We start from the raw sequence: 23,002 nt of genomic DNA on the forward strand, positions 1-23,002 counted from the left end.
CATTATGTTATTGAATCATGATAGGAAGTTGGTGTCCCATAATCAGACAAAACTGCATGTGTGTGCATGCGTGTGTGTGTGTGTTTGTCCTGCCTGTGTGAAGCCAGTGAAGCCATTCAAATTTTCTTACATTCGTAAGAATGTATATTTTCTGTAGGTTTTGGCCCTGTTATTTTAATCCTAAATGACACCTGAGTGTGTGTGTGTGTTGTGTCTACAGTTTGTGTGATTTTCTTTGTGTATTTTTTGACCCAGACCTCTGAATTGGGGCCTACTTTTTGCCATCTGTTGTTAAGCTGCTAGCTAAGAAAGGCTGGAGAATCCAAACAAACGGAACCTGTTGGGCCTGCATAGCTGAGCTGACCTCCCGGGCCACCTGTACCAGGCTCAGAGTAGATTCCGGGGCCACTGTTTACTCTCTGCTCTGCGCCTGCTCCATGCCCCCTCCCCTCTCTACCCTCCCTCTTTCTTTCTTTCTCCCTCCTCTTCTCCCTTCACTCCCTGCCCTCCATCATTCGTCCCGCTCAACAGCATCCTCTTCCATCCACACTCATGTTTAATAAGTTTACTTTCTACCCTGTTTTTCTTTCACTCCATTATCCCCATTAAAAACATTTGTCAAGCCATCGCATTACCTGTTATGGGGGGAACAAAACAAAATTTGATTTTTATTGAAGTCAGCTTGCATCTTATATAATTGCATGCTGTGCTTTATATTGTTTAAACATGGCAATTTGAAATGTTTAGTGTTGTCATAAATATTAATAGATTAGTTGAAAAGTGCCGCAAAGGAAAGGAATAGAATGGTTTGAAGTGGGTACAAAACATTTATTTATTTATGTATTCTACATGAATTAGTTTGGAAATCTAAACATGGGTTAGAGAGTGTTTTTCAGAGGGCCTGTAATGCGTGAGGTTTAAACATGGGTGCCTGTTTTCCATGTGGAGAGGCTTTTTGGAAATGGCATTAATTATATAATTACAGGGAATCCAGCCCTGCCTACTTTGCATTACAGATAAACAGCCATTGTACAACAAAAAAGTATATAACTCAATTAATATAAATTGACATGATTCCTCCTGCTGCTTATCTGCTCACATGTTTAAAAATTGTCCCAAATCATATGCATTTCAATAAAAATGAACGTATTGTAAGTGAATTCCATTACTATATGTTTGCACACTCAATGCCCCCCTGACCCCACATTATCCTACTTGTCCTATTCTAAAAATGTGTCAGTAACTCTCCCAGTTTCAATAAATTCCCCACCAGTCTTACAATAGCCTGCATAATTTACAAAAATGGAAGGAACAGCTTTCCACTCTGTAGGAGGGAGTCAGCCTACTGTACTATGAACATACCAGGAGGATCCAAAGAGAAGTGGGCTTATTTCACAGGGCTGCTGAAGGCCCTTTGTTTGTATAAAACATTGCAGGGGTAGAGCCAGGGCCATAAATGTCAGGTGAGTTGAGACGTGTGCTCTTTCACTCAGAAAGTTAAGCGGACAACCTTGACATTTAGGCCATCACCAGGCAAACCCACAGACCTGAGAAGGGGGAGAAATGCCTGTGTCTGCTGAGCAGGACTACATTAAGGACAAACCTATTAGCTGTGTTTTTGCTGGCCATATGAGAACCTTGGTCTCCTGTCTAGTAAACTCCAGCCACTGGGTAAACAGCCAGCACTGGACCCCACTCTCCTCTACTCCTCTCCGCTTTCCTCCACTTCTCTCCTCTCTCTGCCATTTTTCCTCTCTCTCCAGTCTCCACAATGGCCGCAGGGATCCGATTACACCTGCGCGCACATCTTCTAGCAATTAGGGTCAATTTGTTTGAAATCATTTCACATTCAAGGTCTACCCTGACGTTGGAGTTGGAGGACATTGGTGAGTCGGAGAAAATAAAGAGGGCTCTCTCCTGATGGGCCTAAACAAACACACTAGACCAGGCCCACGTCACCGCACCTCTTGCAGTGGAGCCACCCTGAATGGAGCCCTCTCACTTTTCACACAACCACTCTCTTTACCTGGCTCACATTTGTCTGTCAGTTTGAACTGGAGGATGAGTGTTGCTGGTCTCTTCTTTCTGAGTAACGTAGCCTGCCACTAGACGTCTCTCTCAATAACCAGTGCATTTGAATTCCTCTGCAGTTGAACACAAGTTGTTTGTATTTTTTGTTTACTCAAGGTCAACAGATGTAGAGAGATAAAGAAGTGCTTTTGGTCATGTCCAAAATGTGCGTACCGTTACAACATAGTAAAAAGTTTAGGGCTGAATCAAAGCAAAGACTTGTGGTAATTCTCAGAGCAGGGATTTGTATGGCACCCAGAGCTGGCTTTAACAGCAGGAAACCCAAAGCCTGTAAATAATCCACATGTGCAGACTGCATATAAAGACATCCAGTACTTAGCCATTCCCTTATCGCTGCTAGATAGCCCTGGGACATGAGAGCTGCTCCTGCCTTTTCAGAGGCTCTATTCACTAATATGGTGTGAAAGTAGATTTAGAAATAAGGCAGCCGCTGTTTATTAAAACAGACCCGTTAACACAGCGGAAGGTGTGAACTTTGAACACATTTGAAAGAGAATGTGCAAATGACAAGGATATCAAATTGCATTGTCTTTGTTGGCAATAAGACCTTGTCAGATCCTGGAGAGTGTTTGTGTGTGTGTGTGTATGTGTGTGTGTGTGTGTGTGTGTGTGTGTGTGTGTGTGTGTGTGTGTGTGTGTGTGTGTGTGTGTGTGTGTGTGTGTGTGTGTGTGTGTGTGTGTGTGTGTGTTTGTGTGTTTGTGTGCGTGCGTGCGTTAGAATAAGTCAAAACTTGAATACATGTATTTCTGTGTAAAACCCTAGTTAATTCTATAAACATACAGTATTTCCCCCCTTAGCTTGACATCTGCTTCGCCCTAAAGCACGGCAGTCTCCTGTTCCCTTTGCATCCTAGTTATCTGTTTGTATTGTCTGTCTTTGAACTGTATCTGATCAGTTCCACCTAATATGTCTCTTGATTTGTGCTATTGTAGTGCCCAGACAACATGCTGTTCTCCTTATTTCTCTGCTCTTTAGATGCTCCGGTCTGTCATCCGCTGGCAGTTTAGCGCGTCTGGAGCTGCTTTTAGGCTTGTACGTCTATCAAGCCCCAGTACCTTTGAATATGAGATCAAAAGGAGATGAATTCCAGGGAAAGAGGGGAGAGAGAGAGAGGAGAGGCCTTGTGTGAAGAGAAGAGTGGGTGCTGTGTAAACATCACAGTGACAGCTCACAATGGGTTATTTTAGCACAGCATCAGGCCTCTCCAAGGCAGCCAGCTACAGTCGCCTTGTTAAACAACAAATCATTCCTCAGCCTCTAGCCGGCCTCACCTCGGGAAACACTCTACATAGGTTCCCCAGCTAGACTTTTTTATATCGTTATTTTTCGATAATGACAGTCTTTTGACTCATCATGTGTCTTTCGCTTTTAAAACTATTTTATAAAGTCATTGGGGAAAACAGAGCCCAAACAGTATGACTAATACTGTAAGTGATTATTTTCTGACTGTTTTTCCACTATATCAAATATGAAAGTCTTAATGAGGTTAGTTTCTATTTGATGATCAACTTGAGATCAACGTGGATGATCTTACAATACACAGTGTTGCATTGCAGCGTCATAGTTACTGTATTTATGCTGATTGATGATGCAGTACTGTAGGTGTTGTGCCAGATTTTTTTCTGTTAATGATTCCCAGAAATCTATGTCTTCACCCATTAGTATCTAAAAACCCATCATATCCTGTTGACTCAAGTATCTTAGTTCCAACACCCCTCTTAGTAAACCAGACACGTTACACCAAAGCATGCATGTGTCATAAGTTACAGAGAAAACTAAATAGTACTTTTGTTTATTCATAAATGTTCCCCTGTAGTAATCCGTAGGCTTGGCTTAACTATTTGGTGCTCTGTTGTACCATGCTGCCTCACCAGGTAAGATCATTGTGTCTTCAAAGAAGAACCTACTGTCCTTTATTCCATTACACAGCTCTGACATTTGTGTTCTATTGTCTATTTAAACTTGACTTCTTGCTGCACATTTTGCATAAGTACTGTAGTACAATGTGTATATAACTTTTAACCGTCAACTCATTCTTACCTACAATAACCTACTTGAGGTTATTGAATTACATTGATCTTGTATTGCATGCTTTAAGTGCTAGGTAGGTCTGCCACTGTAGGCGGGAAGATAGGAAGTTTGTCATACTGTAACTGAATGGGTTAAATATCATGTTCTTATAATTAGGGCTATAAATAGTCTGTTATTGTTTGTGCCTTAGCATTGCGTTGGATTTCTCTGTTTCTGTTGGAGTGAATCTCATACTGTCACAAGAAAAGGGTACACTATCTTTATGAATGTGTGGGCTTGGGGTTTTCCCCTCACAAGCTATAGGCAGGGAGAGAGAGAAAGAGAGAGAGAGCATGTTTTAATGGTGGTAGGGTAAAACGCCAGGAGAGTGGCCTCTTTGTAGCCTGTGGTTATATTCTTGCCTCATGATGTCATCCCACAGGCCTGTGTTTGAGAGGGTCAACACACAAACACGGTGCAGAGCAGCGCACAGCTGTTTGCCTCTGCCTCTGAGCTGGACTCCCCTCTCATCCTTTCCTTTATAGAGCATTTACAGGCCTATAGATCATCTTCTCCTATCACTCTCTCTGTTTCTCTATAAGCCTTTCACCATACCCTCTTCCTTTTCCTATTTCACTTTCATACCATCTTCCACACATTCCTCTTACTCTTTCACGCGTTTCTTTACATTTCCCTCTTACGTACTCTGAGCACCTCCTCTCTCCACCCGATTTTCCGATTTTCGTCTTCAACATACCACTTTTAATTTGCGTCTGGCAATCAACCTGACTCATCAAATAATTTACTTGAGGACTATAACTCTGCTGTGTGGGATGGCTCGGACTGTTAGTTTAATTGTGGGAGTAATCGTCTGTGGAGTATGGAAAGTATGAGCCTAGTTATTTACTCAGATGTTTTACTGGTGTAGGTGTGAGGAGGCTGGCGGCTCACTGTGGGAATACACGCTTGCTTTTCTTGGTATCAGTGTGGTTTTCATGACCACTGTTTTTCCCGGCTCCCCGGCTTTGTTTGTTCTGGATGGCATGTTTGATTATTTATCGTGAGGGAAAAGGGAGTAGCTGGAGCAATAAACATGTGACTGCACTGTATTTTGTTTTCCACTGAGAAGGCCGTGTCCTTTAACAGATATTTGGAGCAGCAATAAACCTTTTATTTACTTTCTGGAGGGGAGGGGACAGAGGGAGAGGAGGATCAAAAAGCACCGTTCTGTGCCTCTGACTTTTTCTGTTTACTGTAATTGCAGCCTACAGTATACACACGCACACTACATGTTAATGTTTTTAAATGTATGTAAATTGTGAAGTCTTTTTTCTGTATTGTCTTTTCGTTATGAGTAGGCCCCCAGTAAGACTAGCTGTCACCATTGGCGTCGACTAATGGAGATCCTAATAAATAAAATCTAAATCAACAGAAAATATTTGCATTGGCCTGTGGCTATTAATTTGTGTAAAATTCAGTTTGTTTTGTTATCTATCAGCAGTCCAAGAACACGTCGTTGTTTGGGTTACATCTGTTGTGTTAAAAGAAGAGTGGTCTCAAGGGAAGGGTTGAGCCCCAAGACACAATCAAATATCTGCTTTTACTTTCAATGTTGTTCCCTTTTTTAACCCACCATCATTTTCATCTCTCTTTCAGGCTCTTCAAGTGGCTCGGCAGATCCTTCTACAGCAACAACAGCAACAACAACATCAACAACAACAACAACAACAGCAGCTGCAGCTTCAGCAAGGCACCGATCTAAAATCCCCCAAAGACAATGAGAATCAGCCAAGCCTACAGGTACGAGAACACACTGTCATATGCTTGTTAAGAACATGCAAAAAGTGTATGCTTACACCAGTCAACCGTCATATTGTTGCTTCCAAGTTGTAGACCTCAAGACAAACAAAAGCGGTTGGACGGTTGTAAGTCACTTATTAAGTTGAACAATGGAGAGCTGAACTTTCTTGATCTTTTTTATAGTACACTGTGTGCTGTTTTCATTCTGTCATGGGTGAATGTACCAAGCAACCTTCATAAACAGGAAATTAAGAGAGGCAGAGTGAGTGACGGTTGTAGGCCAAGCACGTTTGTGTGTGTGTGTTCGTGGGTGTGGATTGCAATGTGAGTGTGATCAACAACATACATCTCAGGCTGTGACACATTAATTATATTACTATGTAGAATAAACACAGTTCTGAATGATATAAAGCCTAGACTCTCAGAAATCAGCCTCTTGGAAATATTTTGATGTATTCCATTTTTTAACAAAGCCAAGGAAATAATGCACACATGATGTGTGTTGCTGATCGAGGCCTGTTGTAGTAGTGGTTAATATGTGATAGAAACATTAAAGGAGGATAAAGGAGAAGAGAGGGGAAGAGTAGGTGATGTTTCCAACTCTCCAGCAGAGATATGAACCTTTAGGAGCTTTAGGTGCCCTTTGGTATCTCTCTCACTCTCTCTCTCACTCTCTCGCTCTCATTCTCTCTCGCTCATTCTCTCTCTCTCTCTCTCTCTCTCGCTCATTCTCTCTCTCTCTCTCTCTCTCTCTCTCTCTCTCGCTCATTCTCTCTCTCTCTCACTCTCACTCTCTCGCTCTCATTCTCTCTCGCTCATTCTCTCTCTCTCTCTCTCTCTCTCTCTCTCTCTCTCTCTCTCTCTCTCTCTCGCTCATTCTCTCTCTCTCTCGCTCATTCTCTCATTCTCTCGCTCATTCTCTCTCTCTCTCTCTCTCTCTCTCTAGCTCTCTCTTTCATCACTGCCCTCAATGGGGGCAGTAATATCAAGGAGAAACTGTTTTCACCACTTACAGCAGATCACCACTTACAGCAGATCACCCGTTTGAGCCGCCTCATATGTGTATCTTTGTTTGAACGAGAAGGTGTTGTTTGTTTCAGTGTGAAATTGCAAATGACTTCAGGGCATATTTGGTCATTAATACGAAGGACTGTTCTATATGTGTGTGTGTGTGTGTGTGTATATATATATATATATATATATATATATATATATATATATATATATATATATATATATACATTTAATAGCCCCTTTCCCATAGCAGCTAGGTATAATGACAGGTACACATGTAGGATCTTAATTTAATCTCTCTTTTATTGCTGAGAATTTTCCTGCACCGCAGGAAATGCAGATGAGCTTCATGATTGACATAAATTCACTGAAAAAATACACTAACACACACACTAACACACGATTATATTAACAGTATTGTGTTTTTGAGAAAGTTCATACTTGATTTGTCCTAGTGAAAAATGTATCAACCCCTACAAAAATCTCCATGAATTATAATCCACATGATCAATCACATTTCCTGTTACCGCAGGATTATTTTCCCGCTGTAGCAAACTGACTCAAATTAAGATCCTACATCTGTAATTAAAGAGGCCATTTTTTGTCTCAATAATAGCTCTAGAGGATTACCTTTGTGCTGACCTTTTAGTTGTGTTGAACTTTTAGTCCTGTTGATCTTTCAGTCCTGTTGACCTTTCAGTTGTGTTGACCTTTTAGTTGTGTTGACCTTTTAGTTGTGTTGAACTTTTAGTTGTGTTGACCTTTTAGTTGTGTTGACCTTTCAGTTGTGTTGAACTTTTAGTTGTGTTGACCTTTTAGTTGTGTTGACCTTTTAGTTGTGTTGTAGTTGTGTTGACCTTTTAGTTGTGTTGACCTTTTAGTTGTGTTGACCTTTTAGTTGTGTTGTAGTTGTGTTGACCTTTCAGTTGTATTGATCTTTCAGTTGTGTTGACCTTTTAGTTGTGTTGACCTTTCAGTTGTGTTGAACTTTTAGTTGTGTTGACCTTTTAGTTGTGTTGACCTTTCAGTTGTGTTGAACTTTTAGTTGTGTTGACCTTTTAGTTGTGTTGTAGTTGTGTTGACCTTTCAGTTGTATTGGCCTTTCAGTTGTGTTGAACTTTTAGTTGTGTTGACCTTTTAGTTGTGTTGACCTTTTAGTTGTGTTGACCTTTTAGTTGTGTTGTAGTTGTGTTGACCTTTCAGTTGTATTGGCCTTTCAGTTGTGTTGAACTTTTAGTTGTGTTGACCTTTTAGTTGTGTTGACCTTTTAGTTGTGTTGACCTTTTAGTTGTGTTGTAGTTGTGTTGACCTTTTAGTTGTGTTGTAGTTGTGTTGACCTTTCAGTTGTGTTGTATTTGTGTTGACCTTTCAGTTGTGTTGTATTTGTGTTGACCTTTCAGTTGTGTTGTATTTGTGTTGACCTTTTAGTTGTGTTGACCTTTTAGTTGTGTTGTAGTTGTGTTGACCTTTTAGTTGTGTTGTAGTTGTGTTGACCATTCAGTTGTGTTGTATTTGTGTTGACCTTTCAGTTGTGTTGTATTTGTGTTGACCTTTCAGTTGTGTTGTAGTTGTGTTGACCTTTTAGTTGTGTTGTAGTTGTGTTGACCTTTCAGTTGTGTTGTATTTGTGTTGACCTTTCAGTTGTGTTGTATTTGTGTTGACCTTTTAGTTGTGTTGTAGTTGTGTTGACCTTTCAGTTGTGTTGTATTTGTGTTGACCTTTCAGTTGTGTTGTAGTTGTGTTCACCTTTCAGTTGTGTTGACCTTTTAGTTGTGTTCATCTTTCAGTTGTGTTGACCTTTTAGTTATGTTGACCTTTTAGTTGTGTGTGCATTTGTCAGGATTCAAATAAGTTGAAGGGATCAAACTAAAGAGTTTCCCGAGTCAGGCTGGAAAATGTATAGCAGAGGTCAACAAACACGGGAGGTTACATGGAAGATTCCAGAGTACAGACAGTTTTTGGTACATAGTGAAGTACTACACATTCTCCCACAGACAAAGAAGAAATACAAATTCTAACTTATTGATGTATTCAGAGATCTTGCCCAACCTGTCACTCAGCCATTGAAAAGAGAGCTGGGCCATTTTTCCTCCTCTGCCCAAATCTTGTGAAGAGCACAGGCTGGTTGGCCATAGTATCTAAATAAAATGCTAAATTGCCTGCTTTGTAATGTTGTAGGCTATGTTACATTTTGCTAGGTTGAAACTATCATAATGAAAGCCACAAATCCAGACAAGTGTTTATGTAAGTGATAATGCCCGAGAAGCCGGTGTTTGGAGGATACAGTGTATTCGGAAATTATTCAGACATCTTGACTTTTTCCACATTTTGTTACGTTACAACCTTATTCTTAAATTATTTTGTTCCCCTCATCAATCTACACACAGTACCCCATAATGACAAAGTGAAAACAGGTTTTTAGAAATGTTTGAAAATGTATAAAAATCTAAAACAAATATATCTTATTTACGTAAGTATGCAAACCTTTTGCAATGAGACTCGAAATTGAGCTCAGGTGCATTCTGTTTCCATTGATCATCCTTGAGATGTTTCTACAACTTGATTGGAGTCCACCTGTGGTAAATTCAATTGATTGGAAATGATTTGGAAAAGCACACACCTGTCTATGTAAGGTCCCGCAGTTGACATTGCATGTCAGACAAAAACGAAGCACTGAGGTAAAAGGAATTGTCTGTAGAGATCCGAGACAGGATTGTGTCGAGGCACAGATCTGGGGAAGGGTACCAAAACATTTCTGGAGCATTGAAGGTCCCCAAGAACACAGTGGCCTCCATCATTCTTGAATAGACGAAGTTGGGAACCACCAAGACTCTTCCTAGAGCTGGCCGCCCCGGCCAATCTGAGCAATCAGGGGAGAAGATCCTTGGTCAGGGAGGTGACCAAGAACTCGATGGTCACTCTGAAAGAGCTCCAGAGTTCCTTTGTGGAGATGGGAGAAACTTTCATAAGGACAACCGTCTCTGCAGCACTACCAATCAGGCCTTTATGGTAGAGTCCATCTGGCCGATGGAAGCCACTCCTTAGTTAAAGGCACATGACAGCCCTCTTGGAGTTTGCCAATAGGCACCTAAAGACTCTCAGAACATGAGAAAAAAGATTTTCTGGTCTGTTGAAACCAAGATTGAACTCTTTGGCCTAAATGCCAAGCGTCACGTCTGGAGGAAACCTGACACCATCCCTACAGTGAAGCATGGTGGTGGCTGCATCATCTGTGGGGATGTTTTTCAGGATCGAGGGAAAGATGAAAGATGAAAGGAGCAAAGTACAGAGAGATCCCTTATGAAAACCTGCTCCAGAGCGTTCAGGACCTCAGACTGGTGCAAAGGTTCACCTTCCAACAGGACAAAGACCCTAAGAACACAGCCACGACAACGCAGGAGTGGCTTCAGGACAAGTCTATTAATGTCCTTGAGTTTCCCAGCCAGAGCCAGGACTTTAACCCGGTTGAACATATCTGTAGAGACCTGAAAATAGCTGTGCAGCAATGCTCCCCATCCAACCTGACAGAGCTTGAGAGGATCTGCAGAGAAAATTGGGAGAAACTCCCCAAATATAGGTGTGCCGAGCTTGTAGCGTTGTACCCAAGAAGAATGGGTAATCGCTTCCAAAAGTGCTTCAACAAATTACTGAGTAACGGGTCTGAGTACTTATGTAAATGTAATATTTCAGTTTTTTATTTTAATACATTTGCTAAAATTTCTAACAACCTGTTTTTGCTTTGTCATTATAGGGTATTGTGTGTAGATTGATGAGGATTTTTGGGGGCTTAATCAATTTTAGATTATGTCTGTAACCTAACAAAATGTGCAAAAAGTCTAGGGGTCTGAATACTTTCCGAATGCACTGTATATAGTCTTGTGAGTGCGCATAGAGTCAGTGCAAGATAGGGTCAATGCAGATAGTCGGGGTAACCATTTAATTAACTATTTAGCAGAATTACGGCTACTTAGCAGTCTAAAGGCTTTGGGGTAGAAGCTGTCTCAAAGCCTGTTGGTCCAATGATACAACAATTACAGTTGAAGTCGGAAGTTTACATACATCTTAGCCAAATACATTTAAACTCAGTTTTTCACAATTCCTGACATTTAAAGTAAAAATTCCCTGTCTTAGGTCAGTTAGGATCACCACTTTATTTTAAGAATGAAATGTCAGAATAATAGTAGAGAGAATGATTTATTTGAGCTTTTATTTCTTTCATCACATTCCCAGTGGGTCAGAAGTTTACATACACTCAATTAGTATGTGGTAGCATTGCCTTTAAATTGTTTAACTTGGGTCAAACATTTCGGGTAGCCTTCCACAAGCTTCCCACAATAAGTTGGGTAAATTTTGGCCCATTCCTCCTGACAGAGCTGGTGTAACTGTGTCAGGTGTGTAGGCCTCCTTGCTCACACACCCTTTTTCAGTTCTGCCCACAAATTTTCTATAGGATTGAGGTCAGGGCTTTGTGATGGCCACTCCAATACCTTGACTTTGTTGTCCTTAAGCCATTTTGCCACAACTTTGGAAGTATGCTTGGGGTCATTGTCCATTTGGAAGACCCATTTGCGACCAAGCTTTAACTTCCTGACTGATGTCTTCAGATGTTGCTTCAATATATCCACATTATTTTCCTACCTCATGATGCCATCTATTTTGTGAAGTGCACCAGTCCCTCCTGCAGGAAAGCATGCCCACAACATGATGCTGCCACCCCCGTGCTTCACGGTTGGGATGGTGTTCTTCGGCTTGCAAGCCTCCCCCTTTTTCCTTCAAACATAACGATGGTCATTATGACCAAACAGTTCTATTTTTGTTTCATCAGACCAGAGGACATTTCTCCAAAAAGTACGATCTTTGTCTCCATGTGCCGCCATGTGTCTCCATGTGCATTTGCAAACCGTTGTCTGACTTTTTTATGGCGGTTTTGGAGCAGTGGCTTCTTCCTTGCTGAGCGGCTTTTCAGGTTATGTCGATATAGGACTCGTTTTACTGTGGATATAGATACTTTTGTACCTGTTTCCTCCAGCATCTTCAAAAGGTCCTTTGCTATTGTTCTGGGATTGATCTGCACTTTTCACACCAAAGTGCATTCATCTCTAGGAGACAGAATGTGTCTCCTTCCTGAGCGGTATGACGGCTGCATGGTCCCATGGTGTTTATACTTGCGTACTATTGTTTGTACAGATGAATGTGGTACCTTCAGGCGTTTGGAAATTGCTCCCAAGGATGAACCAGACTTGTGGAGGTCTACAATTTTTTTTCTGAGGTCTTGGCTGATTTCTTTTGATTTTCCCATGATGTCAAGCAAAGAGGCACTGAGTTTGAAGGTAGGCCTTGAAATAGATCCACAGGTACACCTCCAATTGACTCAAGTGATGTCAGTTAGCCTATCAGAAGCTTCAAAGCCATGACATCATTTTCTGGAATTTTCCAAGCTGTTTAAAGGCACAGTCAACTTAGTGTATGTAAACTTTTGACCCACTGGAATTGTGATACAGTGAAATATAAGTGAAATAATCTGTCTGTAAACAATTGTTGGGAAAGTTACTTGTGTCATGCACAAAGTAGATGTCCTAACCGACTTGCCAAAACTATAGTTTGTTCACAAGAAATTTGTGGAGTGGTTGAAAATGAGTTTTAATGACTCCAACCTAAGTGTATGTAAACTTCCAACTTCAACTGTATCAGATATGCAGTGAGCTGCCACCTGATGTGTGTAGAGCTGTGAAGATCTATCTGTGGTGAAGACCTATTCATCTCATCAGTATCCCCATTAGACAGACAGAGAGAGAGAGATGCACAAGCTCTGTGACTCACTCCAAATCATTTCATTCAAGTCAAAAATAATGAAGCACATAATATCTGAAACATCTGAAAAAAATGACCTGCATAGAAGGGGGAGAGAAAAACCAAGCAGGAGAATCCTTGATCAGCATGAAATGGCTGTTTGGTTTTATATCTCCAAGAAGAGGGGGTGTTTTAATCTCCAAACCCCCCAATGTAACGTCTAGACTAGATACTGAATGTGCTGCTTGCTTACTGTTTCCCATCATATTAAATCATACAAACAGCTGTTAGCAGGCTGGAGAGCAGCTTAACATACTTAACTGGTCAAAAAGCCAGTAAATTACTGACAGAATGACGTGTAATTAAAAGTCTCTGCCACTTTACCTCGCGCTTCACACCTACAGTGGCGCGGGACGAGAGCGTGCAACTCCCACCCCGCTAATTAGCATTATCAGTGAAATGGTAGGGTTTGACTCATTAGTTCCATGTGCATTTAATTAGAGGCTGGCTGAAATTGGATTTAACTTATTACTTTTTCATGGATCACTTTCTTGTCATCACTTCAAATTGGATTGCAGCCCCAGGTAACTAATTATGCCAGCCGCAGGATCAGGAGTGGAGAAATAGGTCATTAGGCACAACACTGTCGGACCCTCGCTGATAGTCCACTCGCACCGCGGAGGAAGAAGGGGAAAAAAGAGGCTTGTTTGTGGCATTGCTTTGGAGCCTGCTCAGTTAACTATGCCACACTGCAAGGGTTCCTGGGTAGGCACCCAGCGCCTACATTGGAATATGTGACATGCAACTGGGCTGAAGATGTTATGTCAACATGGTTCCAGTGCCATCAGTGTAATGCCTAGATTAGACTTGTTCTGTTCCAGGTCTGGATGGTGGCCTTGATGGGCCTTCATTTTTCATGTCGCTAGTACTATTAGGTACTGGGAGGTGCTGTAGGCTACAAGCCAGCCTCTCTTTTATATATGAACTCTCCATTAAGAAAGTTGACTTTTAGTTGCCAGTATTAGCAGGTCAGAAAATACAATCCTGAGAATGTTTGTGTAGTTGGACTAAAAACAGATCATGTTAATGGCCTTGACAAATAACCTATCCCCCTTTATAATTATTATATTTTTGGTAGACAGATTGTTTGTACCACAGGCAAATGCGTCACACAGGGCGGCAGACTACTGAAAAAATTCCCTTGTTGAATCTTTTGTGTGTTCTCTGAAAGCAACTTGTAAAGATCACTTCTTTCTTAGTTCTACTGAAGCTGAGTCCTTGAAGCTGGCGAGCAACGGAAAACAAGAAAAGAGAAACTGCTTTTGTATGGTTTCCTGACTTCCTCTCTTCACTGAAATGATGCGTTGGCTTCCTTTTAATATTTAAATGAAATGATCATGATTCATTTGATAGGTCATCTTGTCAGCATCCTCTGATAGATTTTGCATTGAACATATTCATGATATCAAGGGAGCAGTGCTTGTTATTCTTCAGAAATAAGACGGGAAAAAACATGAGCCCATTATCTACCGTACATTTCTGCCAGGTGAACCTCTCTCTCTCTCCCCCTCTCTGTTTTACAGAGGGCATCTCCAGGTCAATAGATAATGTATTTTCAGTTTTACATGATGAAAGCCTTTTAAGTTTTGGCCCCCTCCCCTCCGCCGCTCATATCCTTCATTTGTGGTCTTTGGGGGAGTGTTGTGTGACAGAATGCAGGGGCCACACCTCTCTCTGACAGGGGAGGAGAAACCGCCAGCTTGCTCTGCTACTGTTGTTTGTAGTAGACCTATGGCATCGTCCTGACACATGTACACCACAGTGCTCCAATCTGTAAATCATTAGACTGCCGGCTGGACCTCCACCAGCGCTCTAAAGCAATCAGAGGCAGCATTCCGAGGAGCTCCCTCCTGCAGCCCAGCCGCCCTGTGGTTCGGAGTGCTATCCGTGGCCCACTACCGTGGCTAGGTGAGGTGACAATGAGCCCGGGCTCGGCCCACTCTGGCTCCCTGCCAAACGGAGGAAGGCCAGCTGAGATAACGGGACAATTGAGGCGGACACAGCCTCTCTGTGATGAGCACCCAAGCTGTGAACCTCACCCCAAATGAACCAAGTTGTTCGTTTTAAACAGACACGTTCAGGTTCAGACAATCAAGACCAGAGTGGATGGATAATCCTTTCAGTGGTCAGTAAGCAGAAACCAAGCCTACTCCTAGTGTTGAATGAGGATTGAAATGGGAATGTTCTGACAGATACTGTGCTATAAGGCCATGTCTAGACTTCACAGTTCAGGCAGCTTTAGTATTCTGATCATGGAATTCCGAACGAGTCATGCATCTACACTTACTGTACATTCAAATGTGTCTACAGTGTCCACAGTCTGTCCAGTTTCCCTTTTCCAGCGCTATATTCAAATGGCAGTATGCATTCTACAAACGGTGGAATAGGCTAAATATGATAATAAAATAACAACTGATGGCAGTAGCTAACTACTGTAGCTAACTAGCCAGCTAACCTCTGTAGCTAGCCAGAAAGCTAGCAAGCAATGCTAAAGGGATTGCAAACGGGATAGCTTAACTCTAGCCAAAATATTTTCTATTTATTAGCTAGCTGGCTAGCATTTACACACTAAGAACATATTTCCTCCAACATTATAATGAAAGGTCCCTCTCGGTCCCAAAACACGTTTTCTGGATATCAAATCAAATCAAATCAAGTTTATTTTATATAGCCCTTCGTACATCAGCTAATATCTCGAAGTGCTGTACAGAAACCCAGCCTAAAACCCCAAACAGCAAACAATGCAGGTGTAGAAGCACGGATACTTGTGGGAGTGCCGATGACATTGCCCACTGTATGCGCTTTCGGTAGCCTGATTGCGTCCAGACTGAGGAGAAATACACACACAATGCATCCATGACCACTTCCAGATCTGAACGCAAAGCGACTTTTGTGCGTCCAGACCGGTCTTTTCAATGCGATCTTCGTATTCTGATAGCAGAAGTCGCATGTAAGTGTCAAGTGTAAACACGACCTAAGAGACATCAATATTTTTCAGGTTCAACAGCACAGTTGAACACTGTTTTTAGGTTAAAAATCAAATCACATACATCTGTGCGTGTGTGTATGTGCATGATTTCGTGTGTCTCTGTCTTTGAGGTGATTTAATATGCCAGGAATGATCAGCACAGAGCTGATCCCTGCATCCGTGTGTAACCAGGGATCAGGATGTCTTTTTCACCGCTTGTTTTTCTTGTCATATCATAAAAATGTATTATGTGTACTGTATATATTAGAAACAGGTTTGGATCATTCTGTCAGAATGAAGTCATCCCTTGTATTTCCAGGCAGTCTGTTTCAGCCTGTTAGTGAGCCTCAGCCATGCGATGACTGTCGGTCTGACTCCGGACTCCAGACACAGGGCTTTAAGCCACTGCCATTTGCAGGACCTTTTTTTATTCTGAGGACTGATGTTTCCCTTCAAGCTCTATCCCCCTCCCTGTCTCCCTGTCTCCCTGTCTCCCCCTCCCCCCAATCTTGTATCTTTGAATCATTCTCCGCCACAGTATCTTGATTTCAGCCATGTGTTCTTTGAAATGATTCACTCCCCCTTTTGGGGGGTAATGGGTGGATGCATGGACTGTAAGGACAGAGCATTAATAAACACCAAGAGCCATATCAAAAACATCCACTCATGCATCTCTACATTTAATTAACCTTTATTTACCAGGTTAGTCTTGTTGAGATAAAAGTATATTTTTCAAGAGAGACCTGGACCAAGGCAACTGCATCAACACATCAGTATCAGACAAACAGGCACATTAAATATAAACCAGGCGAAAATCACATCAATACAACAAGCAGTACGTCAGTAACGAACACAAGTCCGAAAAACAACTTGTTCATCTATTTGTATTGTGTGCTTCTCTAGGGACACGAGGTCCTGAAGTTTTAGATTGACTTGGAGGGACTTTTACTACCAGGGGGATAACTGACCAGCCTGTTTAATTGACCAGCATAACTGACGCTTAACTGACCAGCATGCTTTTTAGGATTAATTTTGCTTTTTAGTGTATTGTGTACACTGATAGTTTCAGTTAGTGTTATCTACTCACCCTGTTTAGAGAGGGTCTACGTTCCTAAAACCATATATTAGAGATGTTCTGAATTGAATGACACCATCTGTAGATATATGTACATCTATATTTGTGTTGGGCACTGAAGAGTACATGTTTATAGTCCACACCCTGGTAAATCATGTAACTATGACTTGTTCCTGAATACCAAATAGTTGGCATGGATGCACTCGTGCGCCCAAAATGTACTCTAACTAAGTATTTTTAGATGTAATCATAGCTCCCAGACGTGTCTTTTAGAAATCCTGTAGGATAGAGATGACAGTTCCACTGCTCATTTCATTTGGCATCATTCATCTACAGGATTAGTTTTTTCCTGAACAAAATGTCATGATGAGGCACTGTACTTCTTAATATAGTGTCTGATTCAAAAGAAGAACTCTATATGAATCAATCATGAAAGAATACGGCACAAAATTCCCCCACCCCCCTGAATTTATGTTGCACATCGCTGTAGATGTTCTTGTTTTGACTAAGTGAAAACCACAGCAGACGGAACACAAAGAAACACAAACTTCGTTCTGCGCTGGCTGGCATATCACCTCAAGGAAATATTTAGCAAATACAGACTACACAATGTGTTCTTTAATGTCTGAAACCAATAACATAATACATCCTTGTAACACATTGCAACAGGCATGACTTAATATGAGTTCACCTTGGCCAATAACCCTTCTCATTTCAGATGAGGCTAAAGTGCAGATGTCAGGGGTTAGAGAGAGGAGTTAAAGAGGTCTGTACACATTAGTTAAACGCAAAACTCAGAAGAAAGATTCTGAATTTCCAGTAAGTTTGTCTTTTCAGATACACCTTATAGGCTAGACCAGCAAAGACTGTACATAGAGCTGCTGTTGTTCGAGAAGTCACTCACCTGGGGTGTAATCAATAGTGTACACAATAGCAAACAGTTGCAAACACTTTTATGCAAATTCAGGTAGGTTATTCCCCATTTCATTCCGTTTGCTTCTGTTTGGTTCCTAGTGAATACACCCCTGGTCTGAAGACGCCTGGGTCTGTAAACAATGGTTTCCATTTCTCAGAGGGAACCCAACAATGTTTGTTTTCTCATGATAAATGTTCAGGTTACACGTTCCTTTTGGTATAAGGTTTGACCATTTATCTTTAAAAAAATACAGTTATTATTTAAATTTTAATTGTAACATGAGTTGGACATATCTAGTTATTTAGTATACCCTTGTTGATATGGCTTAGAAGGAATTTAGTCTACACCCCTTTATGTTGTTCACCCTCTGTGTTTGTATATGGGAGCTGTCATTGTCTTTAACCCCAGAACAAACCCTAGTTAGACGACCAGACGTTAACTCATACTTTCACTGTAATACAGGCAGGAAATTGAGTCTTTTATTATGTCATCTCACTGTGTCATAAGCACAATAATTCTCTCTGGATCATCATGAAGAGGATGGGTGAAAGTTAAAACTGAAGGCTCAAGGATATTGATGATTCTCTGTGTTGATAAAATATGTTTGGAGAAGAAATATATATGTATCACATCGATACACACCTATGTGTAATTACTGTACACAGTGCAGGCTCAGGCAGAGGAGGAGAAGAGTAGAGTGTGAGGGGGAGAGAGGGGAGGCTTGAACTGTATGTCTGCTAAATTTATCATGAGGCCTTTGGGAGCATTGAAATGAGAACAGTGGCCTATTACTGCTTAGAGAAGGTGTTTTATTGAGAATATGCCGACATGCCACCCCAGGGAGAGTGCTGGGGAGAAGAGTGGCCAGAGCCGAGATCACTGTGTGTGTGTGTGTGTGTGTGTGTGTGTGTGTGTGTGTGTGTGTGTGTGTGTGTGTGTGTGTGTGTGTGTGTGTGTGTGTGTGTGTGTGTGTGTGTGTGCGTGGCGTGGCGTGCGTGCGTGCGTGCGTGCGTGCGTGCGTGCGTCTTTGTCTGAGCCCTCTGAGTGTGTCAGATAGAAAGTACAGAGCCTTTTCTTCTTCTGCTTAATTATTCACTAAGATATGTATTGGAATTGTCACTTTTGACATTTGAGGTCTCTCAGTCAATTATTTATATAGGTCACCCAGTTTAACAAAGCTTGTTGTTAGTTATTAGCAGATGAGGGCAGTGGCTTGTTACTGTATGTATGGACTGTGTTTATTTGTGTTCTGGAATGTACGTATTCTATGAGCATTCCTTCATCCTTAGCCAAGCTTTTATGGACATCGATATGAACAGTTTTTTTTATGGCCATGTTTGAATGTGTTGTGCATGTTAACATGTTAATTAACTGAGTTATGTGTTAATCCTGACTAAAGGTTTGTTTTAATGTCTTAGTATTTGTGTCTGAATGTATTTCATCCTTTTGATTCCTCTCAAACTGAACTGAATAGTTTTAAATAGTATATTTTCAGATACTATAATCAGATTTATCATGGTTTAAAAACTATTATTTCAAAAAAGAGCAAAAATGTATGTCTAATAGTTTTTTGGGGTATATTTATTTCTCTCCTTTCTCTCTCTCTCTTGTGCAGTTCATAGATGTCCAGTAGAGGGCAGGGTCCTGTTTCCCCTTGTTCTCTTTTATATACTGGCTGTTGAACCATGTGATTCTATTAAGACAGCTAATTCTTATTATCGTGACTGAGTAGTAGTGATAGCACCAGAGGCAGGAGTAGTATCTGTTGTGTAGGGAAGTATTAGAACAAGTGATATTAGTAATCAGAGGAAAAATCATGTATTTTGGTAGATCATTGAGTTTTTTGCTTATTTTTACAAAGGGCAAAAATATTAAAGATACCCTGGAAAAAGATAGATGTGGTATCTGGAAAAAGATAGATGTGGTATCTGGAAAAAGATAGATGTGGTATCTGGAAAAAGATAGATGTGGTATCTGGAAAAAGATAGATGTGGTATCTGGAAAAAGATAGATGTGGTATCTGGAAAACGATAGATGTGGTATCAGGAAAAAATAGATGTGGTATCTGGAAAAAGATAATGTGGTATCTGGAAAAAGAAACAAGTGATATCTTGAAAAATAAAGAAATTATGTAGTTAATGGAAAAGCTGTTTCTTACGCATAAAACAATATAAAAAAACACACAAAAAAACATTTATATTAAAAAGTATTTATTTTAGACTGAAATGCTTTTTTATGGTATTGCCCAACAAACAAACAAAATAATAATACAAATAAAAAAATCAGCAAAGCATCTCAATTGTTTGTTGGCTGTTTGTTGTTCTCAGAATATAAAGTGAATTTGACTCTTTGTCCTGACGCTGTAAACAATTCCATTTACCAGAACAATAAAGTGTCTGATAGCAGGCTAGTTTCTTTCTTTCAGCTGTATAGCTGTATAGCTGTGTTTACTTATCTGTTGTTTAATTAAAGGGCTTCTTTTCTTTAGGCATCCATTGTTTCAATAGGTCAAAGGGTTAACAGCCGTCAACTGTGTATTTTTTTTCAAAGGGGCCCCACACAAAGGCATGGGTTCACCTGCAGCTCAGCCTGAGGCTCCCTATTCTGTAGGCCATTTGAATTGATTATGTTTAGGGGGCTGGTTGTGATTGGTGGAGAAGGGCGTGGTTGATTGGGTAGTTTTGTATCTTGTCAGCCAGGGAGCAACCTTGCACGTGCAATCTGTCTGTATCCCGAGGAAGCCTGGAGACGCCACAGAACAGCAGTGTCCGCCTGCCTCTCTGCCTGCCTCTTTGCCTTTCATTCTCTCTCTCTCGCTCCTCTCCGCTCCACTCCACACTGCACGGCCCAGATCTCTGTTTACCCTGCCAGCTAAATGGAGTTTGTCAGGTTTGTCAATATGATTGATTCTGCAATTTTGCCAGCTTTCTTGTATAAAACTTGACAATGTCATTTGTCCAGGGAAAAGATGGGGGCTTTTGTCTATCTGTTGTTGATGTTCTATCATTGTAATTGGTTAATTTTGTCATGCAGTTTGTTTAAGGAGAGAATGGATCCAGGTTTTAGTGTGTTCTGTAGATAGGGACAGAGTACAGGCTTTCCCTGAAGGCTGTTACACTACAAGTATTTAGTGATTTGTGGGGAGATGCTGTGTTTTTAAAGATAGGCTATGTGTTGTTTAGATGTTTGTGTTTACCTGCTGATAGTTGCTGATGCCATTCAGAGATATGGTTTTCATTTGCTGAATTGTCCTTCAACAAATGAAATGTTCAAATGTTTTGTGTATTATTTTGTGTATTTAGATTCACTTTACATTAAGTAACACTTTACATTAAGGCAACACTTTACATTAAGGTAACACTTTACATTAAGGCATCACTTTACATTAAGTAACACTTTACTTAAAGGTAACACTTTACATGAAGTTGCTCATATGCCAGTTTAGATATACTGTAGTTAGGATTCTAGTTATGTTTGTTTCTTTATTCTTACACTGTACTAACCAGATCATCAGGCTCTGGTACTACAGTATGTGTTGTTAAGATATGGAAAGTTCTAGGAAAGGCTGTGCGGCATGTTTGTATTTTAGCTGTGAAGTTGTTTATCACATCATATTATTTAATATATTCTGCATCCCAGTGTGTTACTAACAAGCACATGTAGCCCTCAGCTTCACTAGGGCATGCTGTTATTGTTTACTGTTAGTTATACATGAGATATTCACAGTTTGTGTGTGTTTGTGAGCTGAGTGTGTGTGTGTGCCGGTCAGACCTGGCTCCCACTCAGGCTATGGACAGTGTCCCTGTCAAGTGAAGGAGGCAGCGAGGTGATGGGGGGTTGATCCTCTCCTCACTCTGTCACTTGAAATTAAGGGAGAGGGAGGCACAACTCTATATTTGACACTGCCACTACGAAACCATTTTAGCCAGACTCAATCATTTGAAATGTCAGAACTGACATTTTTCCTGAAACATTTTTTTTTGTGTGCGTGCACACGCACGTGAACACATGCATACGTGGGTGTGCTTGCGCCTGCATGCGTGTGTGTAGTAAAGGGGGCGGAGAATGAAATGAGAGATAAAGTTGAACCTTTCTACACCAACTTCCCTCTCTTCCCTGGTGGTAGATTTGAACCCCATGAAACACCCCTTAGATATTAGACAGAGGACTGTTATTTACTTTGTGGTGCTGGTTGAACTTTTAATGTGAGAGAGTCTTCCAAAACAACAACATTTTCAATTAATATATTAACACATGCTTAAAAAAAAACATTTTCCTCACTTTTGAGGCTAATGTCTTCACCTTCTACCCCCTCTGCCATGTTTGTACTGAGCTCCAGACTGTGTCTGAACAGCCCCGGCGATGAGAGGGTGTGTCTGTACTGGTAGAGTTTAGAGAGAGAGGGTGAATTTGTCTGGCAGAGGGGCCGGTGGAGGTTAACATCAGATGTGAGGAAAATGAAGCCTAAACAGCCAGTGTGCACTGTAATGCTGTGCAGCTGCACTGGCTGGGCTGGGGGTGCAGTTTGGGAGAGCTGGAGTGCGAGCTGATTGGGATGACATTTTGTAATCAAAGTTGATTTATTGTTCATTAGTAGTGCATTAGCCCTTTCAGGCAGGGCCATTATTTGTGCAACGGCCTGTCAAGGCAAGAGGCTGCCAGCACCTGTCATTTCTAAACCATGACATAGGCAACCAGATATTACCCTGTACCCAGAGAAGCGGGCATGGTGGCAGCCGACAGCCAGCGAGAGCCCACAGCGCTCTGGGATATCCTTTACAGGAGTGGCCACTGCTTTGTAGTGTGTGTGAGTGAGTGAGTGAGTGAGTGAGTGAGTGAGTGAGTGAGTGAGTGAGTGAGTGAGTGAGTGAGTGAGTGAGTGAGTGAGTGAGTGAGTGAGTGAGTGAGTGAGTGGGAATAGTTGACCGGTGATATAGAAAACCACCAGCTGCTCTCTGCTGTTCTCCTGACTCCTCGCTGGATTGAGGAACGTTTTGACATGAAAACAGCTTTTGTTGCGTTAGGTACATTACTGCTCATTTCTCTTGGTCACAGTGTCTCTATATCAGATAGGTGGATTTTGTCAACACAAAAGATGTTATGTATTTCAAAGTATGGAGATAGTATGTTAACAGTATGATTAGGCTACATGGTGTATAGACAGTGATATGGTGTAACAAAATAAACTAGTCTATATTTGCCACTTGTCCTGTCCTGCTCTGCTACTAGAAAGCATTGTGTGATACTGTGTTAATTACTGCTGTGCTCCTCAAATAA

The 23,002-nt window shown here is 41.2% G+C and overlaps 1 protein-coding gene across 9 annotated transcripts in view; it reads left to right on the top strand.

Annotated features, from left to right (window-relative positions):
* Window positions 1-23,002, top strand: part of LOC120060082 (forkhead box protein P1-B-like) — a 236,240-nt gene that overhangs the window by 156,714 nt on the left and 56,524 nt on the right. For all 9 annotated transcript variants that reach the window (XM_039009214.1, XM_039009198.1, XM_039009205.1 and 6 more), the window contains one exon: window positions 5,759-5,902. In XM_039009214.1, the coding sequence (XP_038865142.1) occupies window positions 5,759-5,902 (144 nt within the window). The remainder of the gene's footprint in view (window positions 1-5,758; window positions 5,903-23,002) is intronic.

Source organism: Salvelinus namaycush, chromosome 2, assembly GCF_016432855.1.
Source record: "Salvelinus namaycush isolate Seneca chromosome 2, SaNama_1.0, whole genome shotgun sequence".
NCBI lineage: Eukaryota > Metazoa > Chordata > Actinopteri > Salmoniformes > Salmonidae > Salvelinus > Salvelinus namaycush.